Source organism: Amblyomma maculatum, chromosome 2, assembly GCF_055883805.1.
Source record: "Amblyomma maculatum isolate TAMU_Amacu chromosome 2, ASM5588380v1, whole genome shotgun sequence".
Lineage (NCBI taxonomy): Eukaryota > Metazoa > Arthropoda > Arachnida > Ixodida > Ixodidae > Amblyomma > Amblyomma maculatum.
Window position 1 is genome coordinate 176,399,174 of NC_139345.1, and position 20,604 is coordinate 176,419,777.

The 20,604-nt window shown below is 45.0% G+C and overlaps 1 protein-coding gene across 1 annotated transcript; it reads left to right on the top strand.

The window, feature by feature from the left end:
- Positions 1-1,511: 1,511 nt before the first annotated feature.
- On the top strand, positions 1,512-18,297 carry LOC146200496 (uncharacterized). The gene is made up of 5 exons (XM_084595534.1): positions 1,512-1,638; positions 11,379-11,428; positions 12,190-12,227; positions 13,462-13,666; positions 16,843-18,297. The coding sequence occupies exons 2-5, from the start codon at positions 11,407-11,409 to the stop codon at positions 17,019-17,021; spliced, it is 444 nt and encodes a 147-aa protein (XP_084451660.1). The 5' UTR covers positions 1,512-1,638; positions 11,379-11,406; the 3' UTR covers positions 17,022-18,297.
- The last annotated feature ends 2,307 nt before the right edge of the window (positions 18,298-20,604 follow it).

The window sequence follows — 20,604 nt, forward strand, 5'->3', positions numbered from 1 at the left end:
AATTCCTAACAAGATTATTCCGTCTGATTTATGGTGTTCACTAATACCAACTTTGCTTACTTCAAAAACATCTGTCTGTAAGGTTTCTCGAAGCGAATCCCTCTCTTGCTTCCCTTCACATCAGCAGACTCTACCACCCTCGCGACGCGATATCCACCTTAATGGCATCGTTCACGAGCAAATATCGCATCACAGATGTACGCATTGCGCAAGCGCCAATTGTCTCCTCGCTATGACTGCACGTAGCAGAGTATTTTTGAAGTGTAGGGTTTGAGACGCACTTGAAAGCAAGCACAGTCAAGCCAACGCACTGCGAAGGTGGTATCGTTTTGAAATGCTAAATTCACACTGCGTCGGAAGCGAAAGTTTGTCACAAAAACATAAAGCAAGGCCAACACGAAGAGCCTAATCCAAAAGAAAAAACACTGCAAAGGCAACAGACATAGCGACAAGTAATATGCTATATTGCAGGTTTCATAGGAGAATAGAGATTCGCGGCGGCCTGGTCGACTATATACGTCACATAAGGTTACAGGCGCTGATGATTATTCCACCGGTGATATAACTGTGCTACCGTGCTTATTCGGGATACTGCTAATAATGATGCTGTTCTAATAAAATTCCACATTTTCGCATTTACGATTTATGTTTCTTAACATTTGAGGCAAGAATCTTCAATCGTAGGGCGAGTCCAATTCCGTGCATTTCGCTAAACTTTTGGAAGAGACGGCAGGTAATCAGGAAGGATACCGGAGGAGAGCGGACGTAGCGCAGTCATTAGATTTAACAGAACACGCCCGCGCACCCTTCAAGCAAACGCCAGCCCCACTCGTATAAAGCGTAGAGCTAGATTATCGGGAGGCCTACTTGACCACGATCGGTGGTCCTCTCCTCCGCCTCCTACGTCGGGTCGCGAGGAGGGAGGTCAGCGCCAAACAACACGAATAGGGTCCACTGCTGTCCGTCAAGAGAACCACGAAGCCACCTTTAGCAGCTTCGCCGGCTCTCGTGAAGCGGTCGGGGGGTGAGACCTTCGCCGACCTCGCCGGCCCAGGCGGCGACAAAGGAAGACCGACCACGTGCGGCTGCGGCACGCGTCGTCTACTTTCGCTCGCGCAGTCGAGCCGACGTCGGCTACGCCAGCGTTTGTGACGTCGCGGAGGTGACGTTCGCCGCCGATGTAGTAGTGAAAGTGTGAAGGCCACTCGGAGAAGATGTTGCGGGGAGAGAAGGAGCCGTTAGCGCGCGGCAAATAATGTGCGTGCCCGACTCGTCCACGATATGGTTGCAGGGGAGGGAACGTAGCAAGCACAGCCAGCAAACAAGACAAAGCATAATTTCGGGAAACGACGTGGGATGCGCTGTCGCGACGTGAAAGGGGGGGGGGGGGGGGCGGTGCACTAAAGGAAGTGACGTAGCTTCCTCCCTATGCGAGCAGGAAGAAAGGAAAGAGAGATGTTGCACGAGGCCCATATAAAAGGAGCTCGCCTGTCTGGACCAGGCACTGACAGCGCGAGTGTCTCCGCCTTGTAAAGCTTCGTACTAGTGCCCCCTTGGCGTCTGACAGCCTTTGTGCGGACTAAGAGAGCCGAGCACGAAGCAAGTACTACCACCGCATTGCTGAAGGACCATCGTCAGGTGAGGCGAGCGTGAAGACTCCAGGGTGGAATTTTAGGCGTACACTACGCGACGGTGTTTTCGCTGGAAGTACTAATTGGGTAGCTTCCAGTGTTAATTATGCTCACCGCAGCAGTCATGAGAACTTCATCTTTATTGCTGCACTTACTCTCTAAACAGCTCCAGATAAACAAGCCAAAATATTTGGGACCTGATATACCTGGTAATACTTATCGATCTGAATGCAGCTTTACGTCATATTCGTGTTGGATTAGTGCCGATACTACTTGGTATATTATCATCATCATCATCAGCCTGATTATATCCACTGCAGGGCGAAGGCCTCTCCCATATTTCTCCATTTAACCCGGAACTTAACTTGGTATATGGCCACAACAAAATGCCCCTCTCAAATTTGGATATGCGATCTTAACCGCCTCTAAGCGCTTGCGCATGCGCACACATTTACCAGATCTTACTGAAACACGCGGACGATGTCTCCAGGTATTCCGGATAGCTGCTTCGTACTAACCGTGCGTCATTAGGTGCCGTGCGCTTCATCTGATAGCTCCAACGTGTCCCCCTGCCGCTCAGACTAATTTTGGTTAGCCGTTGAGAATCGTTGAGTCGTTTAGCGCACATATTCCTAAAGTGTTTCCCTTTTGATGAGATATGAGTACAGACTACAGATAGATAAATGAGCTTTTCATTGCCTTCATGATCCCACAACAAGATGAAGATGAGATCACAACTAAAGTGAAGTTGGACGTCTTAGTACTGCAATATTTTTAACCGCAATCTACTGCTACTATATACTGCACAGAACGAAGCTAAATTATTGAAGGTTGGCTGTTTTACCAGGGCATATTGTGTACTAATCTAGTACATTCTTACGAGATTTTGGAATCCATTTGCTTTGGCTTAGTTGTAGGCAGGGTGTAGCCTTTTTTTAAACGTTTTCAATAACTGCTGTGAGTGACTGTTCTCTTCAGTTTACAAGATTTATTTTGAATTACCGCGAGTTTTCTTTTTTTTTTTTTCGTAAGTGCTTTTCACTCGCCGCTCATTTGTGCAGCCAATTGTGTTCAGCATCTTGCAGGTGCTGTCTTTGTATCGTCTGCTCTGTATATGCCTCCAAAGCGTTCTGATCGTTAAGCACCAACGGCGACTACAAAAATAATAACAACGAAACCTAGAGTAAACATAACAAGATGCCTTTAATCATCGCATATTCTCGCGACATGGGCATATTCAATGACCCATCCCTCGGCCACCTCTGACACCATATAAAGAATTAGGTTGGGCATGTTGGCGCTGCAAGAATGTAAGAGAGCTCGAGAGAAATACAGGCTACATTCTTCCATTCATGAGCCATCCCCAACTAGCCCAGGTAACTGATTGCGTACGTCCTGTTCTTTCTGTTTGTGTGCTTTGATATTTTTAGTGCAGCTCCTTAAGCTGCGTGAACACACGCCCTGCAAAAAGTTTTACAATAGTAGCTAAGAAAAAAAACTTTCTGCAGGGTCGTCGATGTTGGCGTTATACGTCGTAAGAGTTCCCGCGGTGATGGTATTGAGGGAGTGCTGCCACTGTAAGGCCCAGCATTGCTGTTATCACGGGACAGGCGAAGCGGAGAAGGGAAGCGGTCGTTGATGCTTGTTCGACTCGAAGGAATCCACAGTTCAGCACCGACTTCCCTCGCAGAGAACGACGATCACGAATTGGTGCGTTCGCGTGAATAACATCCACTGACGAATGGAGAGATAAGCGGATATGGAACAAGCACAGAACCGAATAGACTACAACTCGAGCAGAAACCGCAACGTAGGCGCCGTTAAAACATCACAATAATGAATCAACCTACAGTTAGATCATGACAGAAGAAAGATATTCTCACCGCTGCACGAACACAAATAACGGAAACGGAGCGCGTCTACCTTCCACGAGGCGAGACTCTGAAGCGCTAATATTAATACTGTATTGAAACTTTTTGCTGTATTTTGAATAATAGATTGACTGCAACAGCCAGCATGTCCTGCTTCCTGAACGTTGCAAGCTAGCTTCTTCATCCCGCTGCACTAACTGCGCCAAGCAGCAGCAAGTTGTCATATTTTCATGGTACAGCAAACTAGTGCCACAGCTGGCGAACCAATAAACCCGAGTGAATCGATGTTCGATTAATTAATACAGAATGAAAGCCGTTTGTCTGCAAGCTGCAAAAAGAAGTCTCACGTAAAGTTCCGCAAGCTGGCCTCCCATATTTATTAGTAGACCCAAAGTATTGATGAACCAGCTGGCGTTTAAAGCATCCTAAAAGCTGCAGGCAGCTGGTCCAGAGCTTGAAAGCAACAATAATTTGGTCTCCAAATCGGCCATTTTATCTGTGAAAGCTGTGATTTAGGAAGCCTAATTGAGAAACCTGGCACCAGAACTGCGTTTTAAAGGAGTTCCAACGATTGATGAGTGCACATACCAAATAATAACTCAATAAAAACAAAAACAAAGCAACCGTACGACAGGTCTGCGAAATCCGTTTTGGATGAAGAGATCTAAGCGCCTAGTGGAATATAAGGCGTGAATAGGCAGCTGAGGGAAGCGTCACCAAAGCCTATCATCGCGCTAACCGGAATTAGGGTAGGCAGTCAATGGCAGTCCGCACGAAAAGTTGTCAATAACACGTTGAACGATCTGCAGTGGTTTCCTGCACCGTCTCCCCATCATTTACTCTTCTACATGCGTTAAGTGCATTTTTTTCTTCCGCCCCCGTTAAGGCGGCGAACTTCTCATTTCCGCGTTAACTACGCTGCGATCCAGCTTCTGGCAACCTTGAGTGCAGAGCAGAGCAGTGCTCCTCTCGCCAATGGAACGGCATGCCCGCCGAACACAGCACGGCAGAACCGGCAAGCGTCGAGAGCGAATGTGATGTTGGCACTGGGCGCACTAAGCGGGCGACGCCGCCAGTCAGCTACAGAAAAGGCAGCGCTTGATTGAGGGCGTTTTCGGGTCAGCACTCTCGGGGTGACCCCCTGCGAGACGGCGTTGCTCCGGTTGGGCCTCCCAGGCGACGTGTTCCGCGCGCGCGCATATTCATATAGATCCCGGGTTCCCTCCTCCTTGTAACAAACAAGAAAGAAGCCAGTCTTCTCGTGTGCCTGATGCATCAATGTGAGAATAGACGCGGCGTGATTGCGGCGGGCGGGTTTGGTCTTATTTTAGGCATTGGCTGAAAACGCGGTTACCCAAGGGCGTGTGCCTTGAGGGCCACTTTAAAACGGCTTTTATTCTCGAAGAGGCGTTATCGATCGCAACTGATGCTGCCATGTGAAGTCGCCGAATCAAAACAAGCGAAGCGTTCACCTCCGGCGCCAAGCTCGTTGCGACACGCCTTCTATACACCCTTGCCACATACCTGCCTACATTAGTAATGAAGAAAGAAGGAGAAAACGAGGTTTCTAACGTCAACATAGAGACGGTGAAATAATTTCCTTTCAAAGCCCCAGGCTATCTCAAAGGTTGAGCTTCTACTTAATTCTACAGAAACTCCAAGTATTCGCAAAAGTTTATCGTGCGCACTGAGTGCAGTGAAAGCACTAACATTCAGTGATAGCTCGTTGCCATTTAAGTAGATGCTCCTCTTGTGTAAGTCACATGTTCTGCATGAGTAAACCTGAAGAATATAAAAAAAATCACCAATCCATTTTGATTGCCGATTTCTTCCCTTTATCGTATTTTACCCCTATCACCTTCCCTGACCTTTACTACAGTCCTTCAATTTTATTTTGTTTACGAAAGGTGCCGATATGGCAGTGTGACATGAATTTCAGGCATATATGACTCCTGCAACCAGTTTGAAGGACAAAGCTGCCCCACTCTCTCTTTGGCTCACTTAACTTGCGGTCTTTTGGGTGTTCGTCATATTTATCGTAATACCTACAGGGCCTGAATTTTTCGCATACGGCTTTTCGCAACCGCTTCTGACCTTCAGTGTGCAACGCTGTGTTTAACGATGCCTCACTCACTATGTTGAACGGCAACTTACGCGTATTGCAGGTTTCATGCATGTGGAGCTGCCTTATCTACGAGGTTATTATCTCCATGACTGCCTCTGGAAGCCGCAAAGATTGCGAAGCATAACTCCGACGTGCACTCCAGCCGGTGGTCTCGAAGCTCGGCCTTTACACATCTGCATGAATGAAAAAGTTAACTCGTGGTTAACTTTAGCAGGTTCATTTTACTTGAAGTCGGAGCAGGCAGACAACGTACAAATTCACAGCGCAATTAACAGCCTAAGATGTTTTCACCTATATAGCCTCCACGTACAACTCAGAATACTAACAATCAGCGTCATATGGCTACTACTTCAGCTTGGGGCTAATATATTTGTGGCAACGAATGAAAACAGTTGCCGCCGCAGTAGACATAATTCACGCTGACTGTATGTAGTAACAGAATAAGCGGCATTAAATAATGATGTCTATCTATTATATTCCTTCATTGATATGCCCAACTAGTGATAATACAGTGGTACAGTGAGAGCAATATAAAAGCAAAGTCCCGCGAAAAAGCTGTGAGAAATCTTTCTCATGCGTAAAATTCCAATTATGGGAGAATTATTCCATGTTTCTTTCACCCGCGTGCTTCAAGGGGTGCGGCCAAAGCTGTGTGAGTTGCATTTCTCGTAATGTTCGGAGAATGCAGAGCTTCAGTTAAAGAGTATGTACCTTTATTAAGTACCATTAATGAAAATATCAGCCTGAACACGAAGAAGCAGTCTAAATCCGGGACGAGCGAAAGACACGTGACAGGTACACCGCACACGCGGACGTTGTTCGTGTGACCTCCATTTTTTTTTCGCCCGTCTAAACAAAGTTCGGCTTTGTAACAGCGCTCGTAATCTAGCCCACGTTAGCACAATTTAAAGAATATAGAACATTTCTCACAATTCGCAGAATGTTTGTACATGGAACGAAGAAGTTCAAAGAAATTGAAACACGCCGAGCAAAATGCAATTCCCAAAGGTGAAGTGGTAGAGGAGGCATATCGGCCCTCAACCATTAGTATACCACGATTTTCCAATCGGCGTATGTTACTTGCTCCCGTGTGTTGCACAACAGCAAGTGAGCAGGCAAGGACAGGCTGAGTGACAGCTCAGAATCTCTGGAAAGCCGCACCTTACGATGGAATCTTCCTATACACGTAGCCTCGGATTTTTCCCTCTCCTCAGATGATATTCGCCTCTATAACGAAAATTCCTCGTCTAAACCGTTGCCTTCATTACCGTCATATCAATCATGGTTCTCAATTAAAAGTAATATACTTTTATCGTTCTTTGCGATGCGTAGCTCAGCACAACTAATCATGCACTTAATACAGTAGTTGCTCTGAAACCGTTCTCTTTTCACTGGACGAACTCAATAGTGCTACCATTGGACTAGATACTTGCAAACCATTGAATAATAATTCACCAGGGCTCAAGCGATTAATTGGTGCTATAAAAGATAAACTCTCAACTTAAAGCGCTTGTAGCTGTCCGGTGGTCACATTAGTGACGTGAAATATGATTTGATTTTGTCATAATCATCCCTTTATTGAACGACAAAACCTAGCATGTCGTCCTACAAGACTTGGGTCAATTATTGCACCTAATACAATAATAATGCGCTCATATGTCCACGAACGATTCAGAAACATTGTATGAACTACTGATATAACTAAATCATGAAAAATTCGTGAGCCGCGTCAATGTTAGGACAGCCCCGTTAAATGTATGGACAAACTGCGATTTCGGTACCTCTCGCACTATTTGTTATTATTTTCCGCGCAAAAACAAAAGTTAACAGCAGGGCGATCTCCATGGTGCGAAACGCATTCACAGGAGCTACTGTACATCTCAAAAAATAAATAATTGATATATTCTGTCGGCCTTGTGAGATGAAAGAGCGAAAGTTTTGTGCAATATTGGAAACATGAAACGAAATGTGATATACATTTATATATGCAGTTTCATGTGCGGCTGACGCACATTAAGCCAAGCTCAATAAGCGCGTGCGCGTAACCGAATTCTGAATTCTGACCTCTTAAAACGACGTATGAGTCGGGTGGAGCTGTAATTGCACTACGTAATCCGAGCGGCTTGGAAGGGGTTTTTAGAACGTGTACATCCCCTTCCTACCTATTGAAAAAAAAAAAAAAAACTATTTTGTCCCAGTTCATCATCCGTGGATTTTCAAATAAACATCCGCCTCGACATCCGCAGTCCGTTCCAAGACAACATTTGTCTCTGTCCGACAGCGAGATGCGCAATCCGAGCGCTCCTCTTTGGGCGATTAATCACGGCATGCGCTCCCACACAGGCATGCGTCAGAACGCTTCGCCGGTCAGCATCTCCCACCTCTGGCCTCCGGGTCAGGGAATGTCAAGGCCTGGACAGACCTTCCTATTTGCATCCGCGGAGCGTAGAGCGACGCCACAACACGGGAGCCGCGGCCGAGATTTACGAGGCGCCTTTCAGCGAAAGTGCAGCAGAGCCCACTGGAGGTCGGATGAACTTTGACGAGTCACACAAGAATCGGGCGCACACCCGCGCATACGTGTGCCACACGGGCATTCCGGGAAAACCTCGTAAACGAACACGGCGATGTAAGGGGGCAAGGTAATGGCTCTCCTACGGACGCTTAGCTCGTGTCCATCGCTTCCTTTTGCAAGGTCATCGCAAGGTCGGGCGCCTCTAACAATCTTCTTTACGGTCGTACCTGCTGGCGATGAACACATATGCTACGCTCTCGAACGCAACTGTTTTCTTCTTGTTTGCTGTAGCGGTTAACGATGGCAATATTGAGCCAAGTGGCGTTTGTTATAGGCAATATCAGATGAGCCATAGCGCCTTCAAGGCCGTTTCTTTAACTTTGCTTGTACAGTTTATTTTTAAAAAGAGAGAGAAATATCCAGCGTGGGAGTATAATTGACAGCATCAGCACTCGCTTCATCTGGATCTTGTCCATGAGATAAAAACAAAGTAATGTAAGTTGAGGTGTAAGTTACTATTCGCAGGCTAGTGAACGTCGATGTCGACCACAAGCTACCTTATGTCGTCGCTTCGTCACACCCCCATTATTTAAGCGTAAATATCAAACTGCTTACTAAGGGACAGAAATGAATTTTACTCGTCCTTTAACACAAGTACATCACAAATGTTTGCCGGCAATCTTTCACTTTAGTAAACAAGAGCACCTCCCCTAGTGCATAGTGGCGCGCACATTACACGAAATTTTTTTTTCTGGTTGATCCTCTAATTTTAGAAATCAACTACGTCGTATTCAGGAAATACGTTTGGCACCAAGCACCCACACTGTTTTACAAAACGGTTCGAGCGTGCATAACATACACACTATCCACCCTTCCTCCACCCTTCGGAAAAAATTCTTACGCGTCCATTTCACCAGCGACTTGCTGTATTATAAAAGGTAAGCATCCCGTGAAATACACTCAAGCTAATACGTTACACAAAACGTGCGGTCTTTAGTTTGAATTACTATTCACAACTGTGATAGTGTTTTCTTGCACGACAAATTAGCTAAGAATCTTTCGAAGTACATCATTAGGCGAGGCGATCTCCTAAAAGGTTTCCGAATTCCAACTTAGTCTTACCGAAAACAATCAATACCTGCTCTTCAGATAACCTGCATCTGAGCGTGCTCAAAACCTTTTACAGTCGGAATAGTTGTCAGCCAACCTAACTACTTTGGCAGTGTAATGCAGACAGTATGTTTTTCCTAAAACGCTATAGGTCTGAAGAGGCAAGGGCATTGCTTCTTTGTATCGTCATGAGTTTTGCAGCCTGTTTCCTTGTTACCAAATGTGATGTATCCGTTATGTAACGGCCTATCCCGTCTATCGGCACTTACCACATTCACTCCAGATTTAGCTCCTGACATCCTGTCCTATAGAAACTTCCGATCTTCCACGCCTTTCGCCACCTGGGATTCTGAAAAGTAGCGCAGGCTTCAATCATTTGTTTGCTAGCCTCAACCTTCTCGCGCCTTCCAGGTTCCTATGCCTCACGTAGGCTCGAGAGATGCGGGCATAGCAGCGCAAACGAAGTGTCAATCAAATCTGCGACTTTCACATATCCGGTTCACAGGTCGCTTTAGCTGCACGGCTGAGCGGACAAGTGAAACATAGCCGTACTTATGTCTTCTGCGCCTACCCGGTTCGCCCGCCACGCATGAGCGTTTCAACACCGATCCCGGATCAAGGTGCGGATCAATTTGGCATGCTTGCGGCCAGGTTTTGCTTAATTGCGACTTGCATTGCGGGGTGGCGCAATGCCGCGTGCATACACTGCCACTCATCTCGAGCGAGCACCTACAATCGTGTTCCGGATGGCGGCAGGCCTTACATAAGATCGCTTGGTGGGATTTATTTGTAAAGACCAGTCGTTATTTCCCTTTGATTACAGCCCGAAGCCCTTTATTACAGAAGCAGTGTGGACACATTTGGTTGTAGCTTCTCGAATCAAAATCAAGTATAAAACCGAGAGTTTGGCTACTTTTCCACTCAATCTTCAAGTAAACATAGCATTAGGCCAAAGAAAACTAGTGAAAGGACAAGTCGGTGAGTACTAAGCGGTTCATTTCAATAGTTTTCGATTGCGAAGTAGTCAGAAAGAAAGAATAGAATAGGAAAGGCAGGGAGGTTAACTAGGCGATTCCCAGTAGGCTACCCTACTGCGAAAAAAGATTGCGAAAAACCCGATCCTGCGCAGCATGATAGGTATCTATCAGCGCCTTCAAAAGGCATTGTCTGAGAAATAAGTGTCCGAAGGAGAAGAGATGGTTAACTGACAGAAAAAAATATTTGATTTCTAGAGTGTTATTAACCCCGGCCGCTATATGTTGACATTTTATAATTTTTACTACAGTTTTGAGAGATCTAAACTGTACCATATTACGTGTATGTGTCGCATTTCTTCGCCTGCGAATGGTGTACCCCTCAATTTCCGCATTTTCGCATGCAGACCCTTGCAGCGCACAGCATAGGAGCGCTGAGAGCCGTCAGGCAATCGGCCTGCTCGATCGCACTCACTAAGCGACGGCGCTCTTTCCTCAGTGGGTTGCAAGGTTGAGGAAACGTCTCTCTGGATCCATCGTGCGCTTGCGTCACTTTCGTGTCGTGTAAACATTCTTTTCCTGCACCGCGTCTTTTTTCTTTCTTTTCTGTTTGCACCATTTCGCAACCTCTGCCCGGCTTCGTCACCATGTACGGTGGAGCACTCTTCATTTCTGGCGCCCCTGGTTTCGACTGAGATGCGCGGATTGAATATTGCTCGCGATCTCAAGGATGTGCGCTCGGGAGACATCGGTAATGGTTGAAAGTTAACTGTGTTTGCTAGTTGAAGCCACGTTGAAAACAATGAAGGATAACGCAGAGTAGGCGTTCGGTCACGTGCTATTCTTGAACGGGAACCGAACGATGGTGATGAGGTTTACGCTGATGCCTGTCAAGAAAAAAACTTCATATCCTCACATCTGTTGCTAAACCAATCCTTGTTAATTTAGTACACTGAAAATAAATTGTGCAATTAATTAATAAAACGCTATTTATTATCTACTCTTCATCTCCATGTTGAAAGGTTAGGTTGCATTCATTACATTCTGACTATTAAGCTTGACACAGTTTTTTCGCGTACGCTCGTTTCAGTGAGTGTTGATGGTATTTATAATGTGGTGTAAATTTGTTCTTCCGTTCTTTCTTCTTCGCAGTTCCGACGTCACAAACGCAAGAAGAGCCATGAAGTTCGTTATCGCACTCGGTAAGCAGCCGGACCAAACAGAAACAGACAAGAAAGACAGAAACCTTGAGATATGCAACAATTTTCTTTCACGAGTTGCCGAAAAATTCGCGGTATTTTGCAGCACTTCTTTGAAGAATGTGAAGTCAGGGTGTCCGGAAAGGTCCCTAATACATGCACAAAGTGAACCCCGAAGTCACAATTAACGCTAGTTAAAGTAAAGTAATTATGCATGTCATGCTCTGCGAATCCTAGTGTTGTGTTTTCACTCAAATGCCAGATTTAATAGCGCATACCCCCGCCAATTTCGAGCCGCTGCTAGAGATCAGTCATCTCCCAAGAGGTATCTATTATATCAGAAGGGCGGGACAGGGAACGCACCGATTTTGTGTTCTTTTTTTTAACAATAAGACTATGTGCGCGAATACAGCGTTACATTGCGCTCACTAATTCGTGTGCATTTCTCAAATAATAAAACGAAAAGTGAAAGCATAGAACCTGCATTGTAAAATGGATGTGTTTTAGTTCGGCAGAATTGTTCTGGTACTTCTTGAATAAAGTGCAATCTTAATTATTTCAGTGCTCTGTGCAGTGGTGTAGCCAGGCGAACTCTGTGTTCGCTTGCCTTTAACCACTGTGCTTGTTTATACTAAGAAATCGCACTAATGGTTTTCTAAGGAACAAGGACTTGTTCACAAAAGATCTCCAAACTTTGCGAATTTTCAAATAGACTAGTTGAACTTCGCGATCTCGCTAAACCTGAATTCCATTTCTTTTCTCAGCCCTCCTTGTTGCTGCTGCTGTCACCGCCAAGCCCAGGGTAAGCATGCGCGGCTAATGCGTGCATCGGTGAACAAGGTTGATTCCTTGCAACGGGCGGGCGTTCACAGCCAGATTTGAAAATCATTTTCGCCTTGAACTCGTGCTTCACCACTGCTGCCATAATAGCTACGTATTAGTGTTTGTTATTGTTGTACCTAACATATCTGAATGTCGTCTCAAAATTTTCAGCGTATTGAATTCGAAACAACCATTGTCTTAAATAAAAAAAAAAGATCCTCTTCTATTCTTCAGTGTGCTGACATTGCTTCAGTAGCAAAACAGGCATTGGTCGCCGAGAAAATCGGACCTGAATATTATCGCATAAATTCATTCACACTCGAGAGATCTTAGTCAAAAAGGTCTTAGTCCCCGCTTTGAACGGCAGCGTATCCACGAAAAAACAAAATTGATGTTGACACGTGCACTTTACATTCAAAATCAGCACGTGGTGGGGATTCTGTATTCTGTTCTCTCTCCTAGACATCAATACTAAAACTTCGTTTTGATTGAACTGGCCTATATGTGACTACAACACGGTATGCTATGGATACAGACAACCTTATGTTCGTCCCCAGCGCCTCTGCAACAAGAAGTGCGCCTAAAGGCTGCGTGAAAAAGGTGTCACGAGTTTTCTGAAACTATGTTGCATACGCCTCGCCCGACAAAAACTAATGTCATAAACTAGCAGTAATTAAAACACATATCTGTCATATAGAGACTCGTTATGCGTAACCGTATGTTGCCCTCACATGCTATGGTATAATTTTGCTGGAGATATATTTCATTTGTGCCTGTTCCGGGTGTGGTTTTCAATCACGCATGATTATGAATATCTTCATTTTGCAAACAATGGAAAGCGCTTACTTTTAAGAGAAAAAATAAAGCTGCCATAAAGTCGCATAGTAAAATTAATTTGTGCTTTATGCCGTCATATATGCATGGAACCTGGAGCAGTGCACGTAGCCGTCGCTTTAGAATTCGACTTAACACGTAGTGACGTCAAAAGAGAGAAGATACTAGCTTTGATAAGTCCTCTCTCCATCTGTGTCGAGATTTTCTTCGGCATATTGTATAGTCGATCAGCCTAAAATCAGAGCTGTTCGCCAGGCTTTCGTATGACAAGTTCAGGAGGCGTTTCTAAGTGCATGTGCGCAAACGAGTGTGATTCTAGTTTTCGGTATAAAATATCACCTATGGCATAGCTGTGACCGTGTAGGCTTTCCCTCCTGCAGAACAAACGCGCCGCGTACGAGCTGCCGGACGGCGCCGAGCTGGTGGTGGGAAACATCAAGACGACGTTCGAGTGCCCAGCCAAGAACGGCTACTTCGCCGACGTGGACAATGACTGCCTCATCTTCCACGTATGCAACGTGGTCACGCACGCCGACGGGCGCACCGAGGTGCAGCAGTTCAGCTTTTTCTGCGGAAACCAAACCAGTGAGTAGACCGCCTCTTGTCTCTAACATCTAGAGGATGTCATTAGGCACTGCTGAATTTGCCAGGTTTCCTTTGTAATTGGCAATGCTTTCAAAGGCATCATCTGCACCTAGAGACTTTTACTATTGCACGATCCGCGATCAGTCACGCTTCCCGCTACCGCGCGCAGCCAGAGGTGAGCGCTGATGGTCGCGACGTGTGAGATCTGTATGCCGATTTCTAGCGTGCGGCACCGTCTAGCGCTATCAGGCAATCAAATGTATTAACTAAAGAAAATCTAGAAGCTAAAATGCGATAGAGCTGAGCAGTTTATAAGCGCAGTCAAGATATTGTGGAAAAAAGCCGAGAATCGTGGAAACCGCCACCACTCTTTTTCAAATGGGACGCTCTTACAATCCATCCATCCATCATCTCCAAGACGATCTATAGCCATGCGTGGTAGAAGGTTCGGTGGCGGATCACGGAAACGGATCGCGGATCGCGCTATGCGAATTTTAGCGTAGCGCAATCCGCGATCCGTTGCCGTGATCCGCCACGAGACCGGCCATGATTGCGCATGTTCAGATCATCTGGACAGCTCCAGATGGCACCACATGTTGGAAGTCGGCACACAGACCCAATGCGCCAGGATCAATCAGTGCGTAATCACCGGCGGCCTGCGTAGTTAGCAGGTCGTGGTGACAGGTCGCGGATCACACTGTGCTAAATCTCTCTAACGTCTATACTATCGTATGGTGCGATGGAGGGCTTGTCTTCTTTGGAAGTGATAACGAACAGAGAGGATGCACCCAGAGCAACCTAGGGCTCGTCGTGCTGTCTAAATTTCAGCAAGAAAACATCGACAAAATATCTATGGTTGCCGTGGTGTCGTATCATCACAATCGGCATAAAAATTCCGCGCACTGGTCTGCTTCCTGCGAAGGGCACCAGCAGATCGGACTTCGTGAGCAGTTAACAGAAAATCTTACCAATGCCTTTGCTTTAACTTTGCGTGCTAGAGACAAAGTGCGACTGTCAATGAGTACTAATAATTTTTCCAACGGGTTTCCCAATGCAGGTTTGGATTATGGCAGGAGGCGAATTCCCCGCTGTTGGGTATATTTCTCATATAGTACATCAATCATGGCATTCGGTGTAGCAAAGTAAAAGCCGCTGTTTCCATTAAGATAATATATATAATCTGTTAGAAGTACTTCGCTCAACATGTGAAAGAGTTAAAACAGCTGCAGCCTATGACTGGTCATATCGCTCACTGAGGTTCTGAGGCCAAATTTTCTTATGCATTTTTTTCTGGTAAATTATTGCAGTGATGTTGCTGTTCATCCTTCTTATTGAGCACTGCTTGCTTCATAAATGGTTTCCCTAGAAACTATATATGTTTTTTATTCAATACGTGTCCCCCATCGCTTCAACGCAGTGTAAACAGCTTGACAAAGAGGATTGTTGGGCGAGTTGGTTGGACATTACGTTAAAACAGCGCTATAAACACAGACAGGAAGACAAAAACCTTCATTTGGTTGTTCACGTTCTATGACTCTCTATAAACATGTGCTTCATGTAAAAAAAAAACCTCAGTTGTCAGTTCAACGCAATGTTTGTTTGTCTTCCTATCTGTTCGTGTTTCTAGCGCTGTTTTAGCATAACGTAAATAGTTTGGTTTCGTTTCGTTTGTTTGCAGGGTTTACAGCACAAAAACGACTCCGGCTAATGCCGCGTAATGGAGGACTGGGGTATAATTTTAAGCACCCGGGGTTATGTAATGCTCACTGACACCGCACAGCACAGCACATAGGTGTGTTGTATTTCGCCTTCATCGAAACGTGGCCACCGCAGCCGGGTTCGAACCCAGGTTGCCCGGCTCGGTAGAGTGCTATAACCACTCAGCCAGCCCGGCGGGGTCATAAACGTCGCAAAGTAATATAAACTCCTGAGTGAGCGCAGTGAAAAAATATGTCTAATGAAAGCTGTTTTACGTGTCTAAACTGCCTAACCTGCCGCAAAGCAATCTACTCGTAAAGCAGCGTTTGTCTCTCGTTCGCAAAACTGCCTCAAAGAAATCAAATGCGCTTTCCAAAACCAGCGTTAAACATCCGTTAGGCCAGTCGCTAAATGTGCTAATCATCTATTTCTTTGGGACTCGTTCTCTTTCTGTGGTCCATTCGAAAAAAAAAAAGAAGGATATTGCTGGCATCGAGCTTCACGTTTAGTTCAGTAACGCACGAAAAGAACTTCCTTCAGGGCAGCAAAAATCTACTTAGATTGAATTTTAATCTAAACGCATATAGATGCATTGGATTTCGCGTATTAACATAAAAGCTGCAAAGAGCCTCACCTTTGTACAAAAAGACAACCTGCACTACAAAGAACAAAGAACATATGGTGGTTGCTACTACTGCTGCAAAGACAGTAGTACACACCAACTATGTACAAAATCTCAGAAAGACATCGCCACTGTAGCAAAATTTTGTTAAAAAAGAGAGGATTGCATGAGAAAGAAAAGAAATTGTTCCAATAAACGGCAGGGCTGCCATAGTCGAAATCACACATGCCAGGCGTTCTCTTTCCCCGTTCAGCAGTTTGCGTTCTTTCTTCACCATCCTGTAAGCACTTCAGAAACATTGCAATTCTGTGAGGTACATGTTACTAAGCAGGCGTTCTTAACAAAGTTCGGTCTTTGCCTTTAAAACATGTTTCTTACAATTCAGATTGGTGTGTGTCGTGGAAGTGTATAGTTCTTACCAATGGGCTCGTACAGTCTTCAAACATAGACGGTGCATACAGAATATGTGCAGTGCAGGGAACAAAGTGGCTAATGCTGAAGCGAAAGAAGTCACTCTCATTAAGCGAACTTGAGCTGACCGAGAATTACCAGGAGAATTAATATGCAGCGAGCCTACTCCACGATTGAAGGGCCTCAGTTGTTCGCGCTAGTAGCCCATGCGCTGGTGCAATAATTGAAACAATACAGGCTAAATTGCTATAGTGGTCAATATTTGGTGACCATCTTGGCGAAACTATTACGCCTTTAGAGGCTGATTGGGAAGAAACGTTAGTCACAGATTGAATACTCTTCACTCACTGTTCATCATGAGACGAAAGCCCTGCCGTCAGTCCCATTGTGCCCATGTACGACTATCACAACGCTGACTCACTCAACGTACAATCCTTTCACGCAGTGTTCAACCAGCTGAGCCTGACGTGCGCGTTCCCTGAAGATGCGGTGCCCTGCCCGAACGCCCCGGACTTTTTCTACGTGAACGACAACATCGGCATCCCAGATGCGCTTTTCCTGACCGACGCCGACGTCGAAAAGGCTTCCGTGCTCATTGCTGGCGCCAGGAAGAGCAAGGCCTAGGATGGCTCCGCGCTGACAAAAAAAAAGTATCTCAACTGGTGCGCATGCAGTCGTTTCCGCTGCCCGTATAAATGGAGTGGCCATGCTGCGGCGACCGTAAAGGTTCAAACACGCTCGCTAGGCCTGGTTGCACGAATTTATCTTCGCAACTATGGCTTCATGCATGGCGGCCATGATTGCGGCGATGATAGCCAAATTTGCACTGTGTTATTCTACTCATGTGGGCTTTGGTAGTTAGTAGCGGTTATTCTTAAAAAAAACTTGTCTCCCATTGTTATTCGTATCAAAAAAGGGCATTCTTGCAGTTTATTTCTCCGTTGCTGTGGCACATTTGTGTCACTCATTTTGTGATAACAATCGAAACGAGATGGGTCTTCAGCGAATCTCAATTTCTGCAGTCATCCAAGCGCCGAATTCATTGCACAGGCGTAACTAAATTAGCAGTAGGAGATATTTATGCGGTTGTCGGTAAAGAAGTGCTTTCTTCATCTATTTCGAGAGGGTGTATTTATAACTTTTGGATACAACTATGATTCCGCTGCATTTTATTCGGTCTTCCTCTTATCGCACAATACCTCACATTGTTGGTAGGTTATTTTTTGAACTTGAAAATTGCTCTTAATACTTATTACACGTGTTCAAACTTAGCTAGCCGAGCAGAATCCTCTGGGCATGCTTTTAGTAATTAAGAAGGAACTAAAACTTTTTTTGCTGTATTTGGATATCCAATATAACATAAGAATGTTGTAATCGGTTCGCACCGCCACAAGGATCCACGAAACTCCACCAAACGTTAGCTCTTGGCGTAGACCGGCTTCATGACTGAAGCAGGCTGCCTTCTGCGGCAATATGCAAATTTCTTGCTTGTATGCGCGAACACTAGGTCAACCTTCCGCACCGCACTCCACCCTTTCACTATTTTCTTCAGTGTTGCTATTGTTTGGCTTTACTTATGTGTTGAAAGTGTTCACTAACAATAGGAAACAAACGTTCGCTAACTATAAAGCTGCCAAATGCTTGTGAATTCATTATAATTGTATATGTTATGCCATCGCGTGTAGCAAATTAGAAGTCACTGTTTTCATAAAGCGCACATATATCACCTGTTACAGTGTGTCACAAACATGCGAGGTCATTTAAAAAGCTGCAGCTCTTGTTTTCTTACGGCATCGCTCAAATGGAAGATTGAATGTTTTGGATCTCGGTATTGGATGTGTGAAAACGTGAGTCGTTCTTTTATGTGTGAATCGAATGTTCAATAAAATGAGCTGAGCAAAATGGCATCCTGCTTAACGCTCCTCTTCTCTCATCGGCTGCAGCCCGTGCTTTTACATATGATTTATTTTGCGTATCGATTTTAGCGCAGTAGTTTTACCACTCCATGTGCAAATTCGGAAACTGCCTACCTGCAAGTGAAGCAGAGGTAAGATTAGGATTTACACAGCCAAGCTGCAGGTCCTGCTATACCAGAGTGTGCTATCATGAACTGGTGCATGACTACATGACTTACTGACTGTTTATGAGCACAGGACTAAGTGAATGCTTTGATTGTCACGCTTAGTGATATATTAATAGCAGTAGCTAATTAACGATTAATAAAAACTGAACTCTACTGTGCATGAAGTCATACATCATTGGATACCTTATGTCGAGTATAAGTGTCCCGCATTAGTTTCAGGTTTTTATTATTTACGGGCAATTAGCTAACTGTTAATAAATTTGAACTTTACTGTACAGCGTCGCCATGTTGTTTGAAACGGTTTCGATGCCTAGAATATGAAAATGTACTTCAACTTAGTAAAGTTATTGCTGGGTCTCGGGCGTGATTAGGTTCTAACACATGCGACATTTATCTTCAGTACATAAGGATATGATGCATCACGCATCAGAGTAGGCGACGACACACAAGAGAGGCACACAATACACACACACACATAAACAAGGACAGTGCTGCTCTGACTTCTTCTTCTTCTTCTTCTTCTTCTTCTTCTCCTTCTCCTTCTCCTTCTCCTTCTTCTTCTTCTTCTTCTCCTTCTTCTTCTTCTTCTTCTTCTTCTTCTTCTTCTTCTTCTTCTTCTTCTTCTTCTTCTTCTTCTTCTTCTTCTTCTTCTTCTTCTTCTTCTTCTTCTTCTTCTTCTTCTTCTTCTTCTTCTTCTTCTTCTTCTTCGTTATAATGGCACATACCCACAGTGGGGGATTGGCCAGAATTCACTGTAGGTAACATAATATCATTGATAATGTCGATTTGACCGTATGATAGACAACCTAATAATTAGGAGTTAGTGTTGCTGAAATAATTTGGAATTTTGAGGCGATATTAATAGAGAACAATGAAAAAAGGATTAAAATGACACTGACAACTGATTAATTGAACACCAACATCCTCTTCCTTCTCCACTTCTAAGCACGAACACCACTTCTTCTTTCACGGTCCTCCCAATGATCTAAGAAGTCTTTCTTTTTCTTCGATAGGAGAACTTTCTACTGCAGCATAAAGATACTTCCTATTTATGAATACAAGCAATAAATAACAATTTCGTGCGCATAAAAATAATTCCTTCCAGAATTACTATTGTGTGGCATGATAATCTGTGCACTGAGTACAGTGTTGCGAACTAGTAATAAGACAGCAATTTGTTACCGGACGTCCCACGTCCGCCGCTATGGCTGAGGGTGGCGCTGGTGAACACTCTCAAGGTTCGCATACAGACAACATAAATACCCAAGAAAGTAGCAGGGGGGACAGCGGCCGATGTAGCTCAGTTGGAAGAGCACCGGACGCGTTATTCGGAGGTCGTGGGTTTCGGATCCCACCATCGGCACGTTGTTTTTTCTTCTACTTTGTGTCTAATTATCTTTCCCCTAAACAGATTACATTACTCATTTCTGTGACTATTCAAGTAAACATTAAAAAAAGACATAAAGTACCATCCCCAACGTTTTCCTTGGCCTCGCCGACTGTTAGCTTCTTTCCTTCATTCCTTAAAAACGGAGTATTCCGGCGAAGATGGATGCGGACAGGATGGCCACAACGCAGCGATGTTGCTGTTTCCGGCCGCACGCACTACGACAGGCACGGAGAAGTACAAGGCTAGGACAGCGGTTTTGACCCACAAGTGTTTCTTTTCCACTGAGGGAAACTATGAAGAAAGCAAGTTCAGCGAAAAAAAAAAATGCGCGAAATAAAATAAACAAACTGCTTCGAAATGGATGGGACGCGCAAAAGAACAGCCGAATGCTAAATATTGGGTTAGGGCTGATGTCTGCTCGGACTATACCACGCGTTTGTTTTTTTTTTTCCTCTCGGTCCCTCGGAGGCTCTTGGGGATCGTGCAGGTTAGCTGAAATGTCCCCTGCCCGGAGACGGTTACCGGCGGCGCAAACATGAGAAGCTGCTTCTCGAAGGCGCGACCTGAGCACAGTCGCTCAGAGAGGGATTCCCGTGTACACTGAGATCTCTAGACAATGGCGGACTCCCCACTCGAGAAATTTCCTTGGCTTCATTGATTAAAACCGTTAATTTAAAGGCCCACTGAGCACCCTCCGGTCGAAAATATTTTATTCCCCGGTAACTGTGAGACTT